Below are 18,141 nucleotides of genomic sequence, written 5' to 3' on the forward strand. Positions count from 1 at the left end.
ACCCATGCGTACACTCCAGCAAACAACTTATAATCCTCTTCTGACAATCGTATACTCATTATTGCCACTATGGAAACGAAGTCATATGGATAACGTTATTTTGCATACCACGGACCAGCAACGCGGAATGAACTGCCCACTGAACTTAGAAAGACACAGCGATCCCATTCAATTGTGCTCTTAAAACTCACTTATTTCGACTGCAAGAACAAACTTAAATACCTAATAATGTTTCCTACCTTAAATATTTTCCGCATGTTTTTTTATGTTTTCAAATTTCATGGTGTTTGTTTTTTGTAATCATGTCATTATTTATGTTGTTTATATTATAGGTGTTGTCTAACCTTGCAAAGCGCTTAGAGCTTCTAAAGATTAGGCGCTATACAAAGTCCTCATTATTATTATTATTATTATTATTAGATAGTTGATGAGCAAAGTGGTTGTTGCATATAGCTCTTCTCGTGAGATAAAACATCATGCAAAACGTATAAATATATTGAGATATATTTTGTAATTTAATTAGTTCTTAACTGTTTGCACTGTTTATATGTGCTGACACGTGTAGACCTCCAGCTATGATAATTTAGCATCCCAATGAGTTCATCCCGAATATAATCTAAGATTAAAAGGCTTTTATTGGTGTTTGTTTTCCTACCATTCTGAATTGTAGTTAATTTGTTTTAAATCAAACAGAATTTCGAGTCGAAAAGGCAAATATTATTTTCGAATAATGTTATTTTCTAGTTTATTGATACGTTCTTGTTTCGATTCCCGTTGCCAGGTAACCATTTGTTTGATTCACAAGCCTAAATTGCATTTCCAAAAAGGGTTGTACTCCCCTCCTCAGGTATTGCACGTAAAAGCAGGTTTCGTCATTCATTTGGACGGTTTTAATTGATCTTTGCCATGAATCACTCTATTTTGTCCTTTTCATGTATGCAGTATGTAATATGTGTTGCTTATAAAGTGTATTTATGTATTTGATATATGTATGTCATGAAGGGCTTTTCTTACCACTGAATTGGTACACAATTCAACCGTTTGAAAAATTAAATTTATATACCAACATTGATGGTCCTAATTTTTCCTTCGAAATATATATGCAGCATGTCATTTGAGCTTTGATTGTGGCTCTGAACTTTGCCTGTATCTTTGAGTGTGGCTTTGAGCTTTGACTGTGGCTTTGAGCGTGTTCTTGTTGTTGTTGAGTTTAATTATAGTGGCGTGCGCACAATTATGCATGTGCCACTTTTTTTCTAACTGCACCGAAGCCTGCTAGTTGTTCCCGGGGAAGGGAATGGTGCCACCTTCCCCAGGCTTTTATGGGTTCAAGGAACCGTGATAGTTTGGCCTCAATCTGTGGGTCCATAAAGGTCCCTTACAGTTGAATGGTTGGCTGTCATTAGTGGAAAGGAGAGCTCGGAAACGGTATCACATCGTATTTTTCTTGTTGCATCTGCCTGGTGTTTGTTTCTTTTTTTTCTTTTTGTCTTCAAAATGTTCTAAGAAAAGGTGTGTGTGTTCTATGCTGTTTATAGAGGTTGTTAGTAGAAATCATGTATGAAGAGAGATTTTCAAGGTTATTCTGGTATTACTAGTCGAGGTGTTTAGCGCGTATTTCCTACGTTATGTTATTGATAAGTTTTTAGATATTGCCTCTTTAAGTTATTTATTTATTAATGTTTTTAGAGACTGAATGTTATTTATACTTTATTTATCAAGAGAACGGAGTCCTAGCCGATTACACGGTTCGTTAAGGACATCTAGGACCGGAGTCCTAGCTGATTGAGCGTGGCTTTGATCTTTGACTGTGGCTTTGATATTTGACTGTAGCTTTGAGCTTTGACTGTGACATTGAGCTTTGACTGTGGCTTTGAGCGCAGCTTTGATCTTTGACGGTGGCTTTCAGCTTTGATTGTGGCTTTGAGCTTTGCCTGTGGCTTTGAGCGTGGCTTTGAAACGTTGACTGTGGCTTTCAGCTTTGACTGTGGCTTTGAGCGTGGCTTTGATCTTTGACTGTGGCTTTGATGTTAGCGAAATAAACCTTGCAAATTACATTGTTTTATGAATTCCAATGTTAGTGTTAAATTGTCTATGTTGCCAACTTTCCTCACTGAGTTCCGATGGAAGACAAATACGGGACAAGTGACTATGTACTAAGTAGCTGAAGGCTTGCATTAACTTGAATTTGAAATCCAGTATATGATTAACAAATTGAGATAAATCTGTAAATGTTTACACACGTAGATAAATATCAGTATGCTAAATTGTGCTTAGTCATTATTGGGTGAATAGCAACGATGATCTTGACATTCTGTGACAGATAGTTGATGTGAGGGTATGTTCGATTCAGAGCAGCCTGAAGAAGAAAGGACCAAAAGAGACCCATCATTTTCTTAAAATTAAATCCATTTTTGAAAGAATTTTTAACGATTTTTAATCTTAATTGTGTTATCTAAAAGCTTAAGGTATTTCAAAGACAATGGTTTTGACCTGGATGAATGAAAATTATAGCTTTTAAGAATGACTTTTTTCTCGCTTTCTATTTTTTTTCAAGCCAAGCTCTGTACCGTAAATCTGTGAAAAGTTCACAAACTGAGACAGTCGCCATTTCTGACACACCCGTGAGGCTAATGCAGCTTTATGACAACCGTATTTATTGGGTTTCCCTTGACAAACTTAATCTGACTGTTAGATCAGTATCTTTGGATGGAAACGACACAAGAATACACTACGAAAGGAACGTGGTCATTCCTAACGTCTACGCTTTCGATGCTTACGGGTAAGGTTACATTTCTATCTATCTATCTATTATCTCCAATTATCCATGTGTGTATGCATATATATATATATATATATATATATATATATATATATATATATATATATATATATATATATATATATATATATATATATATATATATATTCTTATGTCACGTGTTTCGGCGCGAAAAAACAGTAACACAAGAAAGAGTGAAAACAACAAGCTTTGAAAAAATACAATAATTTATTTCCCTGGAAAAATTCTGTAAAAATGAAAACCAATGAACTTACGGCTTTATAAAATCAAATCCAAAAATAATCCAAGAATAATCCAAGAAAAAAATGTTAGTAGTCTTAATAACAAAATGTTCTACTAATTTTAAGTTCGAATCTCGACGAGGGATCCAACGCGGAAGACGATGTAGTATGCCATAACATCTAGTGTTGAAGTCTACAGTTCCTTGTAGAAACAATAATTATAACTCCAGTTTTTGATAGCTGAATAAATTTGTATAAAAGCTGTCCTTATTCCACAATTTCACATAAACACATGTATTTTCCAGAAAAATAACAGAATTAATCCTTTTGAATCCAATTAATTTTAAATAACTACAAACAGCACAACATAACAACTTCCAGTGTAACCGCCCAAATTCTACTGAGAATAATTCTCCAAAACAAAGGTTATATCGTCTTCTAAAACGTAAACAGGGGATCACGTGATCATGTTCTGGCAGCTCGTAGAAATTAGGTAATTGTTAAAGATCACGTTCACCCGGTGTGGCCCTGACGAAAACCAATCATTTTACTCTAAGAAAAAATAAAATAATTTACATCATAAACTCGTAGTCCCATCATGACCTTGACGACAACCAATCATTTTAAAATAGGAACAGAATTTGTTTGCGTGGTTGCTTCAAATTTTGAAATAAATTCTGGATTTAGATCAATACCTGGACTTTATAAAACGAACAGTCAAAGCAAAACTATTTTCTGGAAAAAAGTATCATCTCTAGTGAACAAATTTACGTTACAATATCGTGTAATGAAAAATAAAAAAAATAAAACTGACAAACCAATCAATTGAACAAAATATATATTAAATCAGATATAATTAAATCAAGATACATAACACTCTCCCCATAAAGAAAAAGAAAGATGTATACATACAGCTTTATTTTTACCACAGACGAATGATACATGAGGTTTAAAAGAACTCGAATAAATTACACACAGTGTGCATGAAATAATACATTGGTATACACGGAAAAGTGCGTCTGCTATTAAATTATATATTCCCTTGATGTGCCTGATGTCAAGATTATATTCCTGTAACAACAAACTACTTTAGTAGTCTTTGATTTGTATTTGTTATCCTGCCAATAACGTAAGAGGGTTTTGGTCACTAAATACAATAATCGAAGAAGGAGCTGAACTTAGGTAAACTTCAAAATGATGTAATGCCAGTATCAAAGCTAAACATTCCTTATCGATTGTTGAATCATTTCTTTGGTGCTTATTTAATTTCTTAGAAATATAGTACACTGGATGATCAATACCATTTTCATCTTCTTGAATTAAAACTGCTCCAACCCCAACATTACTTGCATCAACAGACAGTTTAAAAGATTGGCTGAAATTTGGAGCTTTAAGAACTGGCGCGCTTTTAAGTATGGATTTCAACTTGTCAACAGTCTCTTGACATTTTTCAGTCCAAAGGAACTTGTTTTTCTTACTCAATAAATTGGTCAGGGGTTCGGCAATTATAGAAAAATTAGAACAAAATTTTCGATCGTATCAGGCCATACCTAAAAATCGCATCAGTTGCTTTCTATTAACAGGCATGGGAAATTCAAAGATAGCCTTGTTCTTAGCATCTATAGGTTCAACTTGTCCAATTCCCTTATTATGTCCTAGAAAAGTTACACTTGTAAGGCAGAACTCACTTTTAGATAGATTAATTGTCAAACATACATCTGTGAGTCTATCAAAGAATTTACGAAACGTTCTTTCCAGGTGTCATTGTACATAATGACATCATCGATGTAAGAATCACAATTGTCTAGACTAGAGGTAATCATATTCATGAGACGTTGAAATTTACTCGGTGATCCTTTCATCCCAAACGGCATTACTTTATATTGGTAAAGTCCATCTTTTAAACTGTCTGTTGATGCAAGTAATGTTGGGGTTGGAGCAGTTTTAATTCAACAAATGCCGAAATTTTCTTTGCTCTTTTCGTTAGTGGAATTTGCTCAAATCCTTTCACAAGGTCAAATTTGGTGACATACTTGGCATTCCCGATCTTGTCAATAGAGTCATCGATTCTTAGTAATGGGAATGAATCCGTTTTTGTCACACTTATCACCTTCTTAGAATCAGTACACATACGGAAAGTGTTATCTGGTTTTGGAACAAGTATGCATGGTGAACTCCAGTCACTTTTACTGTACTCTATAAAATCATTATCTAGCAAATATTGAATTTCTTTTTTCAAGTATTTCTGTTTGGGAGGGTTCATCCTGTGCTGGTGCTGTTTGACAGATTTATAATTTACAATTTCACCGTCATGGAAAATTATGTTTGTCCATGTAGGAGCATCTGGAAATAAGTGATCATATTCAAATAATAACTGTTTAAGTTCATTTCTTTCTTGCTCTTGCAAATGTAAAAGTTTCTGGTCCAAATATTTCATAATTTCCGAATTCCGAAGATTTGTCACTCCAATATCAGTAGAATCCGATGATATTCTTTCACTTTAATCTTCGCTGAGTGGGACAGGTACAACTAAATTAATTGCATGTTTAACCTGGCTATCTCTTTGAATATACTCTTTTAGCATGTTTATGTGACATCATTGTTTTTGTTTACGCCTTCCATAAGTATTTTTGATGTAATTTAGATCATTTACTTTCCTGTCAACTGTAAAGGGACCAAAATACTTGGCCTGAAGAAGGTTTTGTGGTATGGGCAAGAGAGCCAGGACTCTATCACCAGGCTTAAAACCCCTTTCCATTTAGTTTTTATCAAATCTTGACTTCATTTTTGATTGAGTTGAGTGCAGATTTGCTCTTGCGACCTCACAAGCCTTTGACAACTTATACTTAAAATTAGAAACATAATGAAGAAGATTAATTTCGGAATTTTATTTGAAAGAAGTTTCTCTTTCAATAACTTCAATGGCCCAGGTACAGTGTGTCCAAAAACCAGTTCAAAGGGACTGATACCTAAAGATTCTCGAACTGATTCCCTAACAGCAAACAATATTAAATGAATGTTTTCATCCCAATCTTTACCCATATCAAAACAATATGATCGAATCATATTTTTCAAAGTTAGATGACATCTTTCTCATGCCCCATGGCTCTCAGAGTGATAGGCAGAAGATTTGAATTGTTGAATGCCTAAGTCGTACATAACTTGCTGATAAATTCTAGACATGAAATTTGAGCCTCGATCAGGCTGTTCAGTCTTGAGAAGGCCAAATTGAGTAACAAAACTTTATCAAAGCTTTTACTATTGTTTTAGATTTTATATTCCTCAAGGGAATTGCCTCTGGATACCTTGTTGACACACACATACAGGTCAACATGTATTGGTTACCTGACTTGATCTCAGGTAAGGGACCAACACAGTCTACTATAATTCTACTAAATGGTTCGTCAACGGTAGGAATAGGTTGTAGATGAGCCTTCGGAATCTTCTGATTCGGTTTTCCTACCATTTGACAGGTATGACAAGATCTACAGTATTTACCAACATCACTTTTGATTTTTGGCTAACAGAAGTGAGTTAAGATCATGTGATAACCTCATTTGATCCCTAAGTGACCAGTCAATGGAGTTTCATGGGCCAGACTAAGTATTTCATGTCTGTGAGAATTGTTTTGGAACTACAATTTGATAGTTCACTGACCATTCATCATCAGCAGGTAACTCGGGAGGTCTTCTTTTTCTCATAGGAATTCAATTTTAATGAAATAACAGACACGATCTTCTGTAGATTCGGTTTCACTAATGGCCGTTTGAAACAAACAGGAGATCTCATGATCTTTCTCCTGTTCGAATAGTGATTGTCGTTTATCACCCTGATTAGAATAAAGAGAATGAGTCGTTAAAAGAGGATCATGTGAGGAATACCTTCTGATTGATCCAAACAAGGAGTGAAAGCGATCCCATCAAAATCCTGACCAATACATGTGTACGTAAAAGGAATACTTTCCTTATCTACATTATTCTCAAGAGCTTTCTTTGCCATAGCTCTGGTAACTGCACAAGCTGAGAATAAATGAGGGAATTCTTTTCCAATTGGATCGACTTTCTGATCCATGCCAGGGTTGATAGTTACAAGTGGATTAACCACAGCCTTGTCTCCAGCGAGGTCATTGCCTACTAATAAATGAATGCCATCAACGGGTAACACACATACAATGTTCCGACTGTCACGGGTCCTGAGACTAAGTATGTTGACAAATTTCCACAATGGAGAGGAACATGAACAAAGCCGCGCTTTACTCCCTGAATAAGAACACTCTCATTAGAAGAAGACTTCTCATAAAAAGTACCTGACAATAAAATACTCTGAGAAGCTCCTGTGTTCCTTAAACTCTTAATAGGGACAGGATTGGCCGAATCACCCAAGAGTGATATAGAACCCTTTGATATGAATGGTTCATAATTCGCCATAATAAAATCAGATCAGAGTTTACTGGACCCACCAAATGTATTGTTTTCAATACATGACCGTGACCTTGACCTTTTAGCAATAAGTGCATTTGGAGTAGGTCTGTCTTGATTCTGATGCCTATTTTTCAATTTGTAGCAATCAGAAATAACTTATACTGTTTTCTTGCAACAGGTACACGTAGGAAGAGACAAGGATCTTAAGTCAAGGTTCTATGAAGTTTCATTTTTAGAAGTTGTGCTAATTTGAGTTTTAGAAGGGCTTGCATTAGGCTGAAATACTTTTCTGCCATAAGACTGTTGAGTAGAAGTCTTATTTACAAAAGGAACTTTATGAGTTAAAGAATACTCATCAGCAGCACGAGCTGCATTTTCCAAGGTTTCAATCTGATGTTCGCCAAGATAAGACCCTAATGTCACTATGGACACAGTTTTTGAAATCTTCAAGTAATACAAGTTGTTTTAGACTTTCCTAATCTCGTTCAACTTTCTTGGCTAAGCAGCATCTATCAAATAACTGCTCTTTTTCTCTAGCAAATTCGACATGATTTTTCCAGCTTTTATCTATAGTTTCTGAATTTTTGCCGATACGCTTCAGGGACTAACTCATAATCCCTTGGGATGCATTCTTGAACCACATCATATTTACCACTTTGGTGAACTGACAGCGAATTGTAAATATCACTAGCCTCACCAGTGAGTACACATTGTAGTAACTGAGTCCAATGCTCCTTTGGCCATTTCAAATTTTCAGCAACGTTTTCGAAACGAGTAAAGTATTTGTCTATTTCTTTCTCTTTGAAAGGGGAAACTAACATAATAAAAGATCAAAACATAAATTTGGCTTTGAAGTATGAATGTGTTGTTCACTTGCCAATTCCATTTCCTTCATTTTACCTTGGTATTCCCTCTCTTTCTCTCTTTCCTCCAATTGCATGCGTTCTTTTTGTAAACTGCATCTGTCTTTTTTCTCTCTTTCTTCCTTATCTAACTTCATTGCGTTTGTTTTTCTTTATCTCTTCCCCCTCTCTCTCTCTCTCTCTCTCTCTCTCTCTCTCTCTCTCTCTTCGTTCTCAAATTGCTACTTTATTTGTTATTTTTGTAATAACATTTGTTCTTTGTCTTTTTCCAATTGCAATTGCATTTGTATTTCTTCGCTATCTTTCTGAAGCTCCAGCTTCCTCAACTCCAATTCCATCTTGTATTTTAATTCTAATTCCTTCATTTTTATGTCAGAGTCTGATACAGACTTACTTATAGAAACCAAAGCACTTTTATCCAAATCATTCTATTCTAAAAATACTGAACCAAAATATTTCTAATTTCCTGTTTCGTTAAGGAAGCCTTTACTTCAGAAAGATCATATTATCTGGCAAATTTGATCAAATCATCTGATTTCAAAAGATCTAATTGTTCCTAGGTATGATTTGAAAGAAAGCTTTCTACTTTTGATGACATTTAAGAAAAAGCCTGCCGATTTCAATAAGATTTCAAAAACCTAGGCGAATTCAAATTTCAGAAAACAGAGGTTTCAGAAATATTCTATCCAAAATTCAAAATTATCTTTATGACGAGCGCCCAGTTCTTATGTCACGTGTTTAGGCTCAAATAAACGGTAACACAAGAAAGAGTGAAAACAACAAGCTTTGAATAAATACAATAATTTCTTTCCCTGGAAAAAAATTGTATAAAAAATATATGAACTTACTGTTTTATAGAATCAGATCCAAAAATAATCCAAGATAACTCCAAGAATAAAATTTTAATAGTCCTGGTAATAAAACGTTCTATTGATTTCAAGTTCCAATCACGACGAAGAATCCAAGATGGAAGACGATGACGTATGCTGTAACATGTAGTTTTGAAGTCTACACTTCCTTGTAGAAACAAAAATTGTCACTCCCGTTTTTGATAGCTGAATAAATTTTTATAAAAGCTGTCCTTAAAAAACGATTTCACATGAGCACAAGTACTTTCCAGAAACAAATCAGAATTAATCCTTTTAAATCTAAGTAATTGGAAAAAACTCCAATCCAGGTAGTTTGAAATGACTCCAAACAGCACAACATACAACTTCCAGTGTAACAGCCAAACTTCTACTGAGAATAATTCTCCCGAACAAAGGTTTTATCGTCTTCTAAAATGTAAACAGGGGTCGCGTGATCATGTTCTGGAAGTTCTTAGAAATTAGGTACTTTTAAAAATCACTGTCGATTTCATGCAGGTGTATCTCGATGAAAGTTCGTTTAAGTTTCCTGGGCCGGCTAGTAAGCGGCTACCCTATCATATTTCGATAGGGCATGGACTTTGACCCTAAACCCCAACATAAATATCTAAATATCAAAAATGGGGTGACAAGGGTCAGATGAAACTTCGACTAGGCAACATGCTACACTATGAGTGTCAATTTTCCTCGTTTTTGTGTGACATTCCTCCCAATCCCTGACAACAAACGGATCCTGTTTAGTGTCAATGAACTAGTTCCCACAAACCATAATATTCAAATATTGTAAAGTCTACCCTCCTCCATAGGGAATTCTCTTATACGTTGAATAACTTAACTTAAATATCCTTGTATTGTTTTCCTCTCACAGAGAATTCCTTGTTACTCTGAGACCTTAAATGATCCTGTATGTCTACATCAATAGTGAGCTCCTTCCTAAATAGCACTATGTATCAATGTGCGTGTATGAATATAAAATGTATGACTAACTTAGGATAAACAGTTTTATAATATTTTTGTATGTATTATCCACACTTATTAATGATATAGAAAACAAATATATATATATATATATATATATATATATATATATATATATATATATATATATATATATATATAATGTCTTTTTATATTCTTTACAACTGTTAAATATTTCATCAGAACTCAGTGTATATAATACAAAATTAATGGCGTTCATAACGTTTACTCTCAAGTATTTTATAAATGATTAATCATATTTTATTGAGAATTATTTTAAAAATGCACTTTCATTTTTAAAGAATTAGTGAACTTATTTTTATGATATTCGTTTATACTTTTATCAATTAAGTTTTTCTGCAAAGTAGAATAATATAAAAATATTCTTATCTAATTGTAAACAGGGGACATGATTCTTTACATAAATAATAATGAATGTCATACAGAGTTTTTGAGTTTAGACCTTTTAGACCCTATTAAGAATCCAGTAGATTTCCTTTAGCAGACATTCCATCTCAGAATCAGCTTTAACAATAGGTTGGAAGGAGAAATCTTGCAAGGTATAGGTAATTTTGTTAAATGTGAGGCAATATGAGATGAAAATGATTGATCGATACAATTTTGATATCTGATCTGTGTTGGTTCATACATTTAGATATTTGTTGACTGGTTTGTCCAATATATTGGATCCCACATTTTTGCATGTTCTCAAATAAATAACATTTGATGATGTACAATTAGTATCACAACGCAAAATAAGTTTCTTTCGTATTATTATTGAAAGACATATTTTCATTAATAAATACTATACATGATGTAATTCATCTGCATACCATTCTATACAGGGTGTATTTCATCTTCATACCATACTGTAATGGGTGTATTTCATCCTCATACCATAATATTGAGGATGTAATTCATCTTCATACCATATTATAGAGGGTGTAATTTATCTTTATACAATACAATATCTGATGTAATTCATCTTCATACCATATTAAACAGGGTGTAATTCATCTTCATACCATACTGTACAGGATGTAATTCATCTTCATACCATACTATACAAGGTGTATTTCATCTTCATACCATACTATACGGGGTGTAATTAATCTTCACACCATACTATACGGGGTGTAATTCAACCTCATAACATACAAGTCAGGGTGTAAATCAACTTCATACCATACTATACAGGATGTAATTCATCAGCATACCATACATGTCAGGATGTAATTCATCTTCATACCATACTATGAGAGGTGTAATGCATCTTCATACCATACTATGCGGGGTGTAATTCATCCTCATGCCATACTATACGGGGTGTAATTCATCTTCAAGTGACCATACCCATAACATCTTTAACTTGGAGTTTGATATTTGGTATTTACAATTGTGAAATTGATTTTGTAGTTTTCTTTTCGCGTTTAAATTCACCACCACTGAACAAGGTGTCCTGTAAATTCAAATTGTTTAGACCCAGCCATAACCTTAGACGGCTGTACTGAAGATTATTCTCTTTGAAAATCTCAAGTACCTCTCGAACCTAATCTGTGTGTCTTTTTCAAGTGTTTGATGTAACCAAAATTACGTCAAAATATTATAAAAAACAGTATAAAAAAACAGTAAATACTATATAGTTTTACATAAATGGATACCATATTTATTAGTGTACCATAGGAAAATATTTGAGCACTGTATTTCTAAAGTAAGAACCTAGAATTCTTATGTTATTGTACTTTTGGGAAAACTTTAGATCACAATTACGAAATAATTCAGTGATTTTAAAATTATTACGATGAAAAATAGCATCCACCAATCTTTTTAACATTTCTGAAACATATTTATTCAATGCCACAACAAAGGACAAGATTCATAGATAGAGGTCGCGATAGTCTGGCAACATGAATTGAACTGGATAGTCTGAATGCAACGTCTGTTTCTGCATTATCCTACTGTTACTTGATTTATTAAAATATACAAGAGTTCATCAAATCAGTTTTCAGGTTTGGAGTTTATTTTCAAGGTTGTTGTATGTTTAATACTCATCATGACTGCTGTACATTTAAACTGATCTGGACCCTGTGCAAGATAAGCAATTTTATCAACAGTCTATCGAGAATAAGTAAAGTATATTATTTACATTATTATTATTATTAGCAGTAGTAGTGATAGTAGGAGTAGTCGTAGTAGTAGTAGTATAAAACTAAACAGAGTAGTGTGCGTGTGATTTGGATATTTAAGGTAGGGTTTTTTCAGTCATATCGCTCCGACATCTGCTGTGTCGTAGTTTATAGTGACCTCTAGCACTGGGACATCATGCCGCTGACATGTATCATCATGTCCCACCCAGTCACACTATCCTGACATTAGGTGGCCCAATCTTAACACTAACCTCTTAATGCTCAACGCCTAGCGAGGCTGCTATTAATACCATTTTATAAGTCTTTGGTATGATTCTACCGGGGCTTGAACTCGCGACCTCCCGCATCTGAGGCGGACGCTCTAACCACTAGGCCACCAGAGCAGCAAAGAGATTCGAACCAAATATGTTGTAAAATTATTCTCAACCTGATAAATATTTTTGTTATTCGCTTGAAAACAGAAACAATTTTAATCTACGGGTGTTAAGTAATATTTGCCACAAGTCTGTACAAATCCTTATTGTTTATGTACACTATATGATGGTACATTGATCCAGTTGCGTATACACACTATATGATATTACATTGATCCAGTTGTGTATACACACTATATGATAGTAAATTGATCCAGTTGTGTATACACACTATATGATAGTACATTGATCCAGTTGTGTATACACACTATATGATAGTACATTGATCCAGTTGTATATACACACTATATGATATTACACTGATCCAGTTGTGTATAGACACTATATGATAGTACATTGAGCCAGGTGTGTATACACACTATATGATATTGCATTGATCCAGTTGTGTATACACACTATATGATATTACACTGATCCAGTTGTGTATGCACACTATATGATATTACATTGATCCAGTTGTGTATGCACACTATATGATCTTACATTGATCCAGTTTTCTATGCACACTATATGATAGTACATTGATCCAGTTGTGTATACACAACATATTATACGACATTTGATCTAACATTTGTACTTAGGACGATCGTTTTCATCTATCCAAACTAAAATATATAAGTTACTGCCATATATGTTGTCAATGTCAAACAATGAATCTAACGATACATTTCTAATTATTATTAAAAAAAATTAAACTTTAAACTCTATTGTTCGTACATGACGCCGACTGATTTAGAAGAAGCTTATGTGTTTGATTGTAACATTTTCAAGATCACGTAGGTTCTCGTTTTTTTTTCTGTTATTTTATCCTTATAGGCGACATAGTTTTATTTTGCCCGTCCGTTGTCTGTCTGTAAATAATTTACACTGTGATTACGTTTATCGTAAAGGACAATTTCAGTCACGGTAGTGGGCATCCAAACACGTTTGTAGTTTATCAATATTATACTTTCACTTTCTTTTTGAAGACGCGAAATGTGCACGTATTATCAATAAATATATTTCGAAATTCTTTTTGTTGTAATAAACCCATTTTTACTTTCATTCTTGAACCGCTCCTGTGGCCTTGTCGTTATATCGTCCTTCTCAGATGCAGGACGTTGCGGGTTCAAATCCCGGCCGAATCATACAAAGGACTTATAAAAATGGTACTTAAGCTGACTCGCAAGGCGCTCAGCATTGAGAAGTTAATATTAGGACTTGATGGCCCGGTATCAGGATAATATGACTGGGTGGGACATCATGTTAAATATCTGTGGCATGATGCCCCAGTGCTAGACATCACTATAAACTGCCACATTGCAGACGTCGTAGTGATATGACTGAAAAAATGTACAGCTACGTTAAAAATCCAAATCACACACGCACATACACAATCGCTCATTCTGTAAATTTATTTCTGACTTGTCAGTTGACATCTATTGAGTATTAATCAAAATCGTTTCAGAAATATGTTTATGATATTTCAACAAAGTATGACGGTACTGAAGAAAGATGAAACTGCTGACATAATGTGTGATACTCCGGAAGGAAGGAATCCCATTGCAGCTATAATTGACGATGCAAACAGAATCCTATACGTAGCAACCAGATACAACAGTATAGAATACATAAGCGCAATACCTGAGCATATGTCATGTGTCAACAAGACTTTGGGTAAACAAATAATAATATCGACAAACATATGTATGTATGTCTGTATGCATGCATGCATGTATGTATGTATGTATGTTAGGATAATAACTTTAAAAATGTGGAGATTACAAGAATATTTCTAAAGATAAGACAGGAAAAATTAAGAAAACTTTGGGATGATAAGCCCTTCTCAGTAAACTTTCAAATATGTAGTTCTTCGAGTCAAACGCTTCAGATCTTATAAAAGGTACAAGTTTAATGGATAAAAATTGTTAAAATCCCCTGGAAAACGAACCCTTTCAAAGAAAGCAAATATATTTTCCTACAAGATAATCTCAAGCTGTAACAAGAATCGAAGTAAACACGGCTTTTAATACGTACCTTATCATATCGTATGCCTCATAAAAGTACCTCTACTAAACCATTATAAAGTGTAACAGAAACATTCCTACTCAATATTACACATCCAGGTACTGTAAATAAATCAAAAATAAATGTGTGTAAAATAAATTATTGAAATATATATTTATTAAGTGATATAATTTGAACTTGCATTGTCAAAGACGTCTGCAGCTCCGTCCTAAAATTGTAAAAAGTAAATATAAAAAGACTCACCGTTTTGTCTTATTCAATAACATCTAGGATCTTAATTCGAAGTGTTTTTTCTAGTTTACAGACATATGAATAGGATAGCAATTTCCGCAATTTGTTTCCTGGCAACATATTACACAATCAAAATAGTAAAAACATTAAACCCTATTAGAATAGAACTGAACAAGAATTGCAATATATTACATACTTTCTTGTAGATATTCAAGGTTATTGGGACATAGGTTCTAAAATCATAATATCGCTATAATATTAATAACTGGATAACTGATTTCAGTATTTCATGATGTTTATAGTTATTGATATGATCCGCACTTACCTTTCATTTTGTACGTTCCATAGATTTTAGTGAACTGAATGTTCACATACAGTTGTATGTTTTTGCCATGTTTCTAATTTGCAAATGTTGTACCCGATACCAAGAATCAACAGAATGTCTAGTTTAGACAGTGACCTAAAATATCTTTACCAGTTTTAGTTATTCCTTTTGTTCTTTTAACTCTTTCTTTTCCTCCTTCATATCTTGCTTTTCTTCGTTTAGCTCTACCTTTTCCTCTTTTACATCTTTTTTTCTACGTTTAGCTCTATCTTTTCATATTTAAGATCTTCCATTTCCTCCTCAACAATTTACACCCAAAAACAATTCACAGTGTGACATCGGCCTTTGATGCCTGTAACTTATCCAAGGATGATCCATGTACACCGGAGCTCATAGATACTTAAAATGTTTTTGTGAAGAAAAGACCTCCACCCCAAGCAAAAACCTGTTACAACCTCTTACGAAATGGCCACGATTATCACATGGCATTTTAACATTTTTACCTCCATGTGATTAGTGATATTTTGTATCCCATGTTAAACATCTTTGATATGTCTGAAAAGTTCATATATGACAATATTAGATAGTGCTACCGCATCTAATAACTTGCTCCGATGAAAAGACTACTCCCTGTAACCCTGACAGCTTGTGCCTTTTTTGCTTCAGTCTCTGTGAACATAAAACTAAACTAAATTGTATTATCCTGGGCTCTCGCAGAAAAATGTTTTATTTGAACTTAATATATTTTTCTACGCAGCAAATATTGTTGTCGCAATTATATAATGACGAACAAATGCGGTTTTATCTCAGTGCAAAGCTTCGTTTGTGTGCGTGTGTGTGTGTTCGTATGTTAGCATATGTGTGTTCGCATGTGCGCGTGTGTGTGTGATCGTATGTGTGTGTGAGTGTTCGTATGTTTGCGTCTGTGTTCGTATGTGCGTGTGTTCGCATGAGTGCGTGCGTGTGTTCGTATGTGTGTTTTTTGCGTGTGTTCGTATGTGTGCATGTGTGCTCGTTTGTGTGTGTCTGTTCGTATGTGTGTGTTCGTACGTGTTTGTGTTCGTATGTATATGTGTGTGTTCTTATGTGTGCGTGTGTGTGTTCGTATGTTTATGGTTATTTATTTTATTATTATTATTATTATTATTGTTATTATAGGAACGAAGCGAACAAGATTTCTCACTACGATCAGTTGACTGATGGTGTTTGCCTACTATATACCAAATCAAAGATCTCATTACGAAATTAAAGTGTTCATTACCAAATTAAACTAAACAGAAGCATATCAAATTTAACCAAACGCATATTAAATTAACTGGAAATATTGCAAATTCACTTTTTGTAAGTAAAACAAGGAGCTGTCGGAAACTGAAGCTTAAATAGTATTTCCAGTGACCTCAATAAAATGCAGTAGATTCAAGAAGCCCTGTCAAGGATATGGCTAGAAATGGAGATTATATTTATCAAAATATCGCCCCAAGAGAAAAGGTTTATCATGACACCGTCTATTATTGTTGTGTTACCTTGCTGTAGTGCAACAGAAAGATTATCATGACCGTGACATCTCGTCGTGTTAATAGTTCGGCCTGCAGTGTGCACATGCATCAAGGCATAATCTATCATGTAATGTTTCTAAATTTTAGTGTGGAAAAGAATCAACATTCCGGTACCAAGTCCAAATGAGGCCAGTATAACGTCAATAGCACTATCGTCCGGACGACTTCACGCGATCCTAAAATCGTCGCAAAAAAGGAAAGCGAGTCTCATGACGATTGATTTGACGATGACTAGCATTACCAAAACAGAGGAAATAAATGCAAATGATCCAAGAGGATTACTCGCTTTTATAAAGGAAAATCGTGGTAACGGCTTTCACCTTATTGTATCTATTGGAACCAATGTAATTAATATTTTTGTTTACCGTATGACCTGTGCCACCATTGTCTTTTGTTATTACAAACGACGCTGTTTCAACGTGTTTGAACATCTGTTTGGCTTCTTGAGAAACATACGTTAAGAAACTAAATCTCTAATTTCAAGTAATATCTTTTCAAAAACAGATTTTTAACTTGAAATTAGCGATTCGTTTGTAGTCCCCTGATCATTTTCTTGTACAAATACTTTTCCTTATCTTCATTTCAGCCGAATTTCAATTATTTTGTTGACACTAACATGTTTCATCATATTGCAAAAAGGCTGTGTTGACATCGTTATCCAGGAAACATTAATAATCATTTGTAGAACTTTTATTCTAATGCTTGTGTGACTTGGTTTATTTACTTTAGCTTCGATTCCTAGTTAAAAACATTTTTAATATGAAAAACTCATGATTCATAAATGGCAATGATTTCATTGTTTTATTTTGTTAGTAGTAGTAGTATTAGTATTAATAGTAGTAATAATAGTAGTAGTAGTAGTAGTAGTATTTGTCCAAGATTATTTCTTTATCTACCTTAAATATATAATATGATGAAATAACTTTACTAAAATAAATGTTAAGTGAATCCAGATACGATGTTCAATGGTATCATGGCATAAATAGTTCATATCGAGTAAAAGTATTACCTCAACTTATATTGTAATGTGAATCCAAAGCAGCAAGCTTATAGAAAGACTCGAAACTTGACTATAGCATTTGAGCAATATGTGGTATAATGTATAATTTCCTAACATAAAAATAAAATTTCGCTCATGAAGAATGAACATTTAATGAACTAGTGGAACAGTTTTCTACAGTACACTAAAAAGGACAAATTTATATAATTAGAGAACAGAGAGAGAGAGAGAGAGAGTATTTGGATGTTGAAACATGTTAGTATTTTCAACCTTACGCACTCTAAGACAA

General features: G+C 33.9%; 1 protein-coding gene across 1 annotated transcript in view; it reads left to right on the forward strand.

Annotated features, from left to right (window-relative positions):
• Positions 1-18,141, forward strand: part of LOC149787305 (uncharacterized) — a 170,405-nt gene that overhangs the window by 98,574 nt on the left and 53,690 nt on the right. The window contains exons 16-18 of the mRNA XM_089977841.1: positions 2,558-2,782; positions 14,181-14,389; positions 16,940-17,158. Coding sequence (XP_089833967.1) covers positions 2,558-2,782; positions 14,181-14,389; positions 16,940-17,158 — 653 coding nt within the window. The remainder of the gene's footprint in view (positions 1-2,557; positions 2,783-14,180; positions 14,390-16,939; positions 17,159-18,141) is intronic.

Source organism: Sinohyriopsis cumingii, chromosome 12 (genome assembly GCF_028554795.1).
Source record: "Sinohyriopsis cumingii isolate HCF-2022 chromosome 12, ASM2855479v2, whole genome shotgun sequence".
Lineage (NCBI taxonomy): Eukaryota > Metazoa > Mollusca > Bivalvia > Unionida > Unionidae > Sinohyriopsis > Sinohyriopsis cumingii.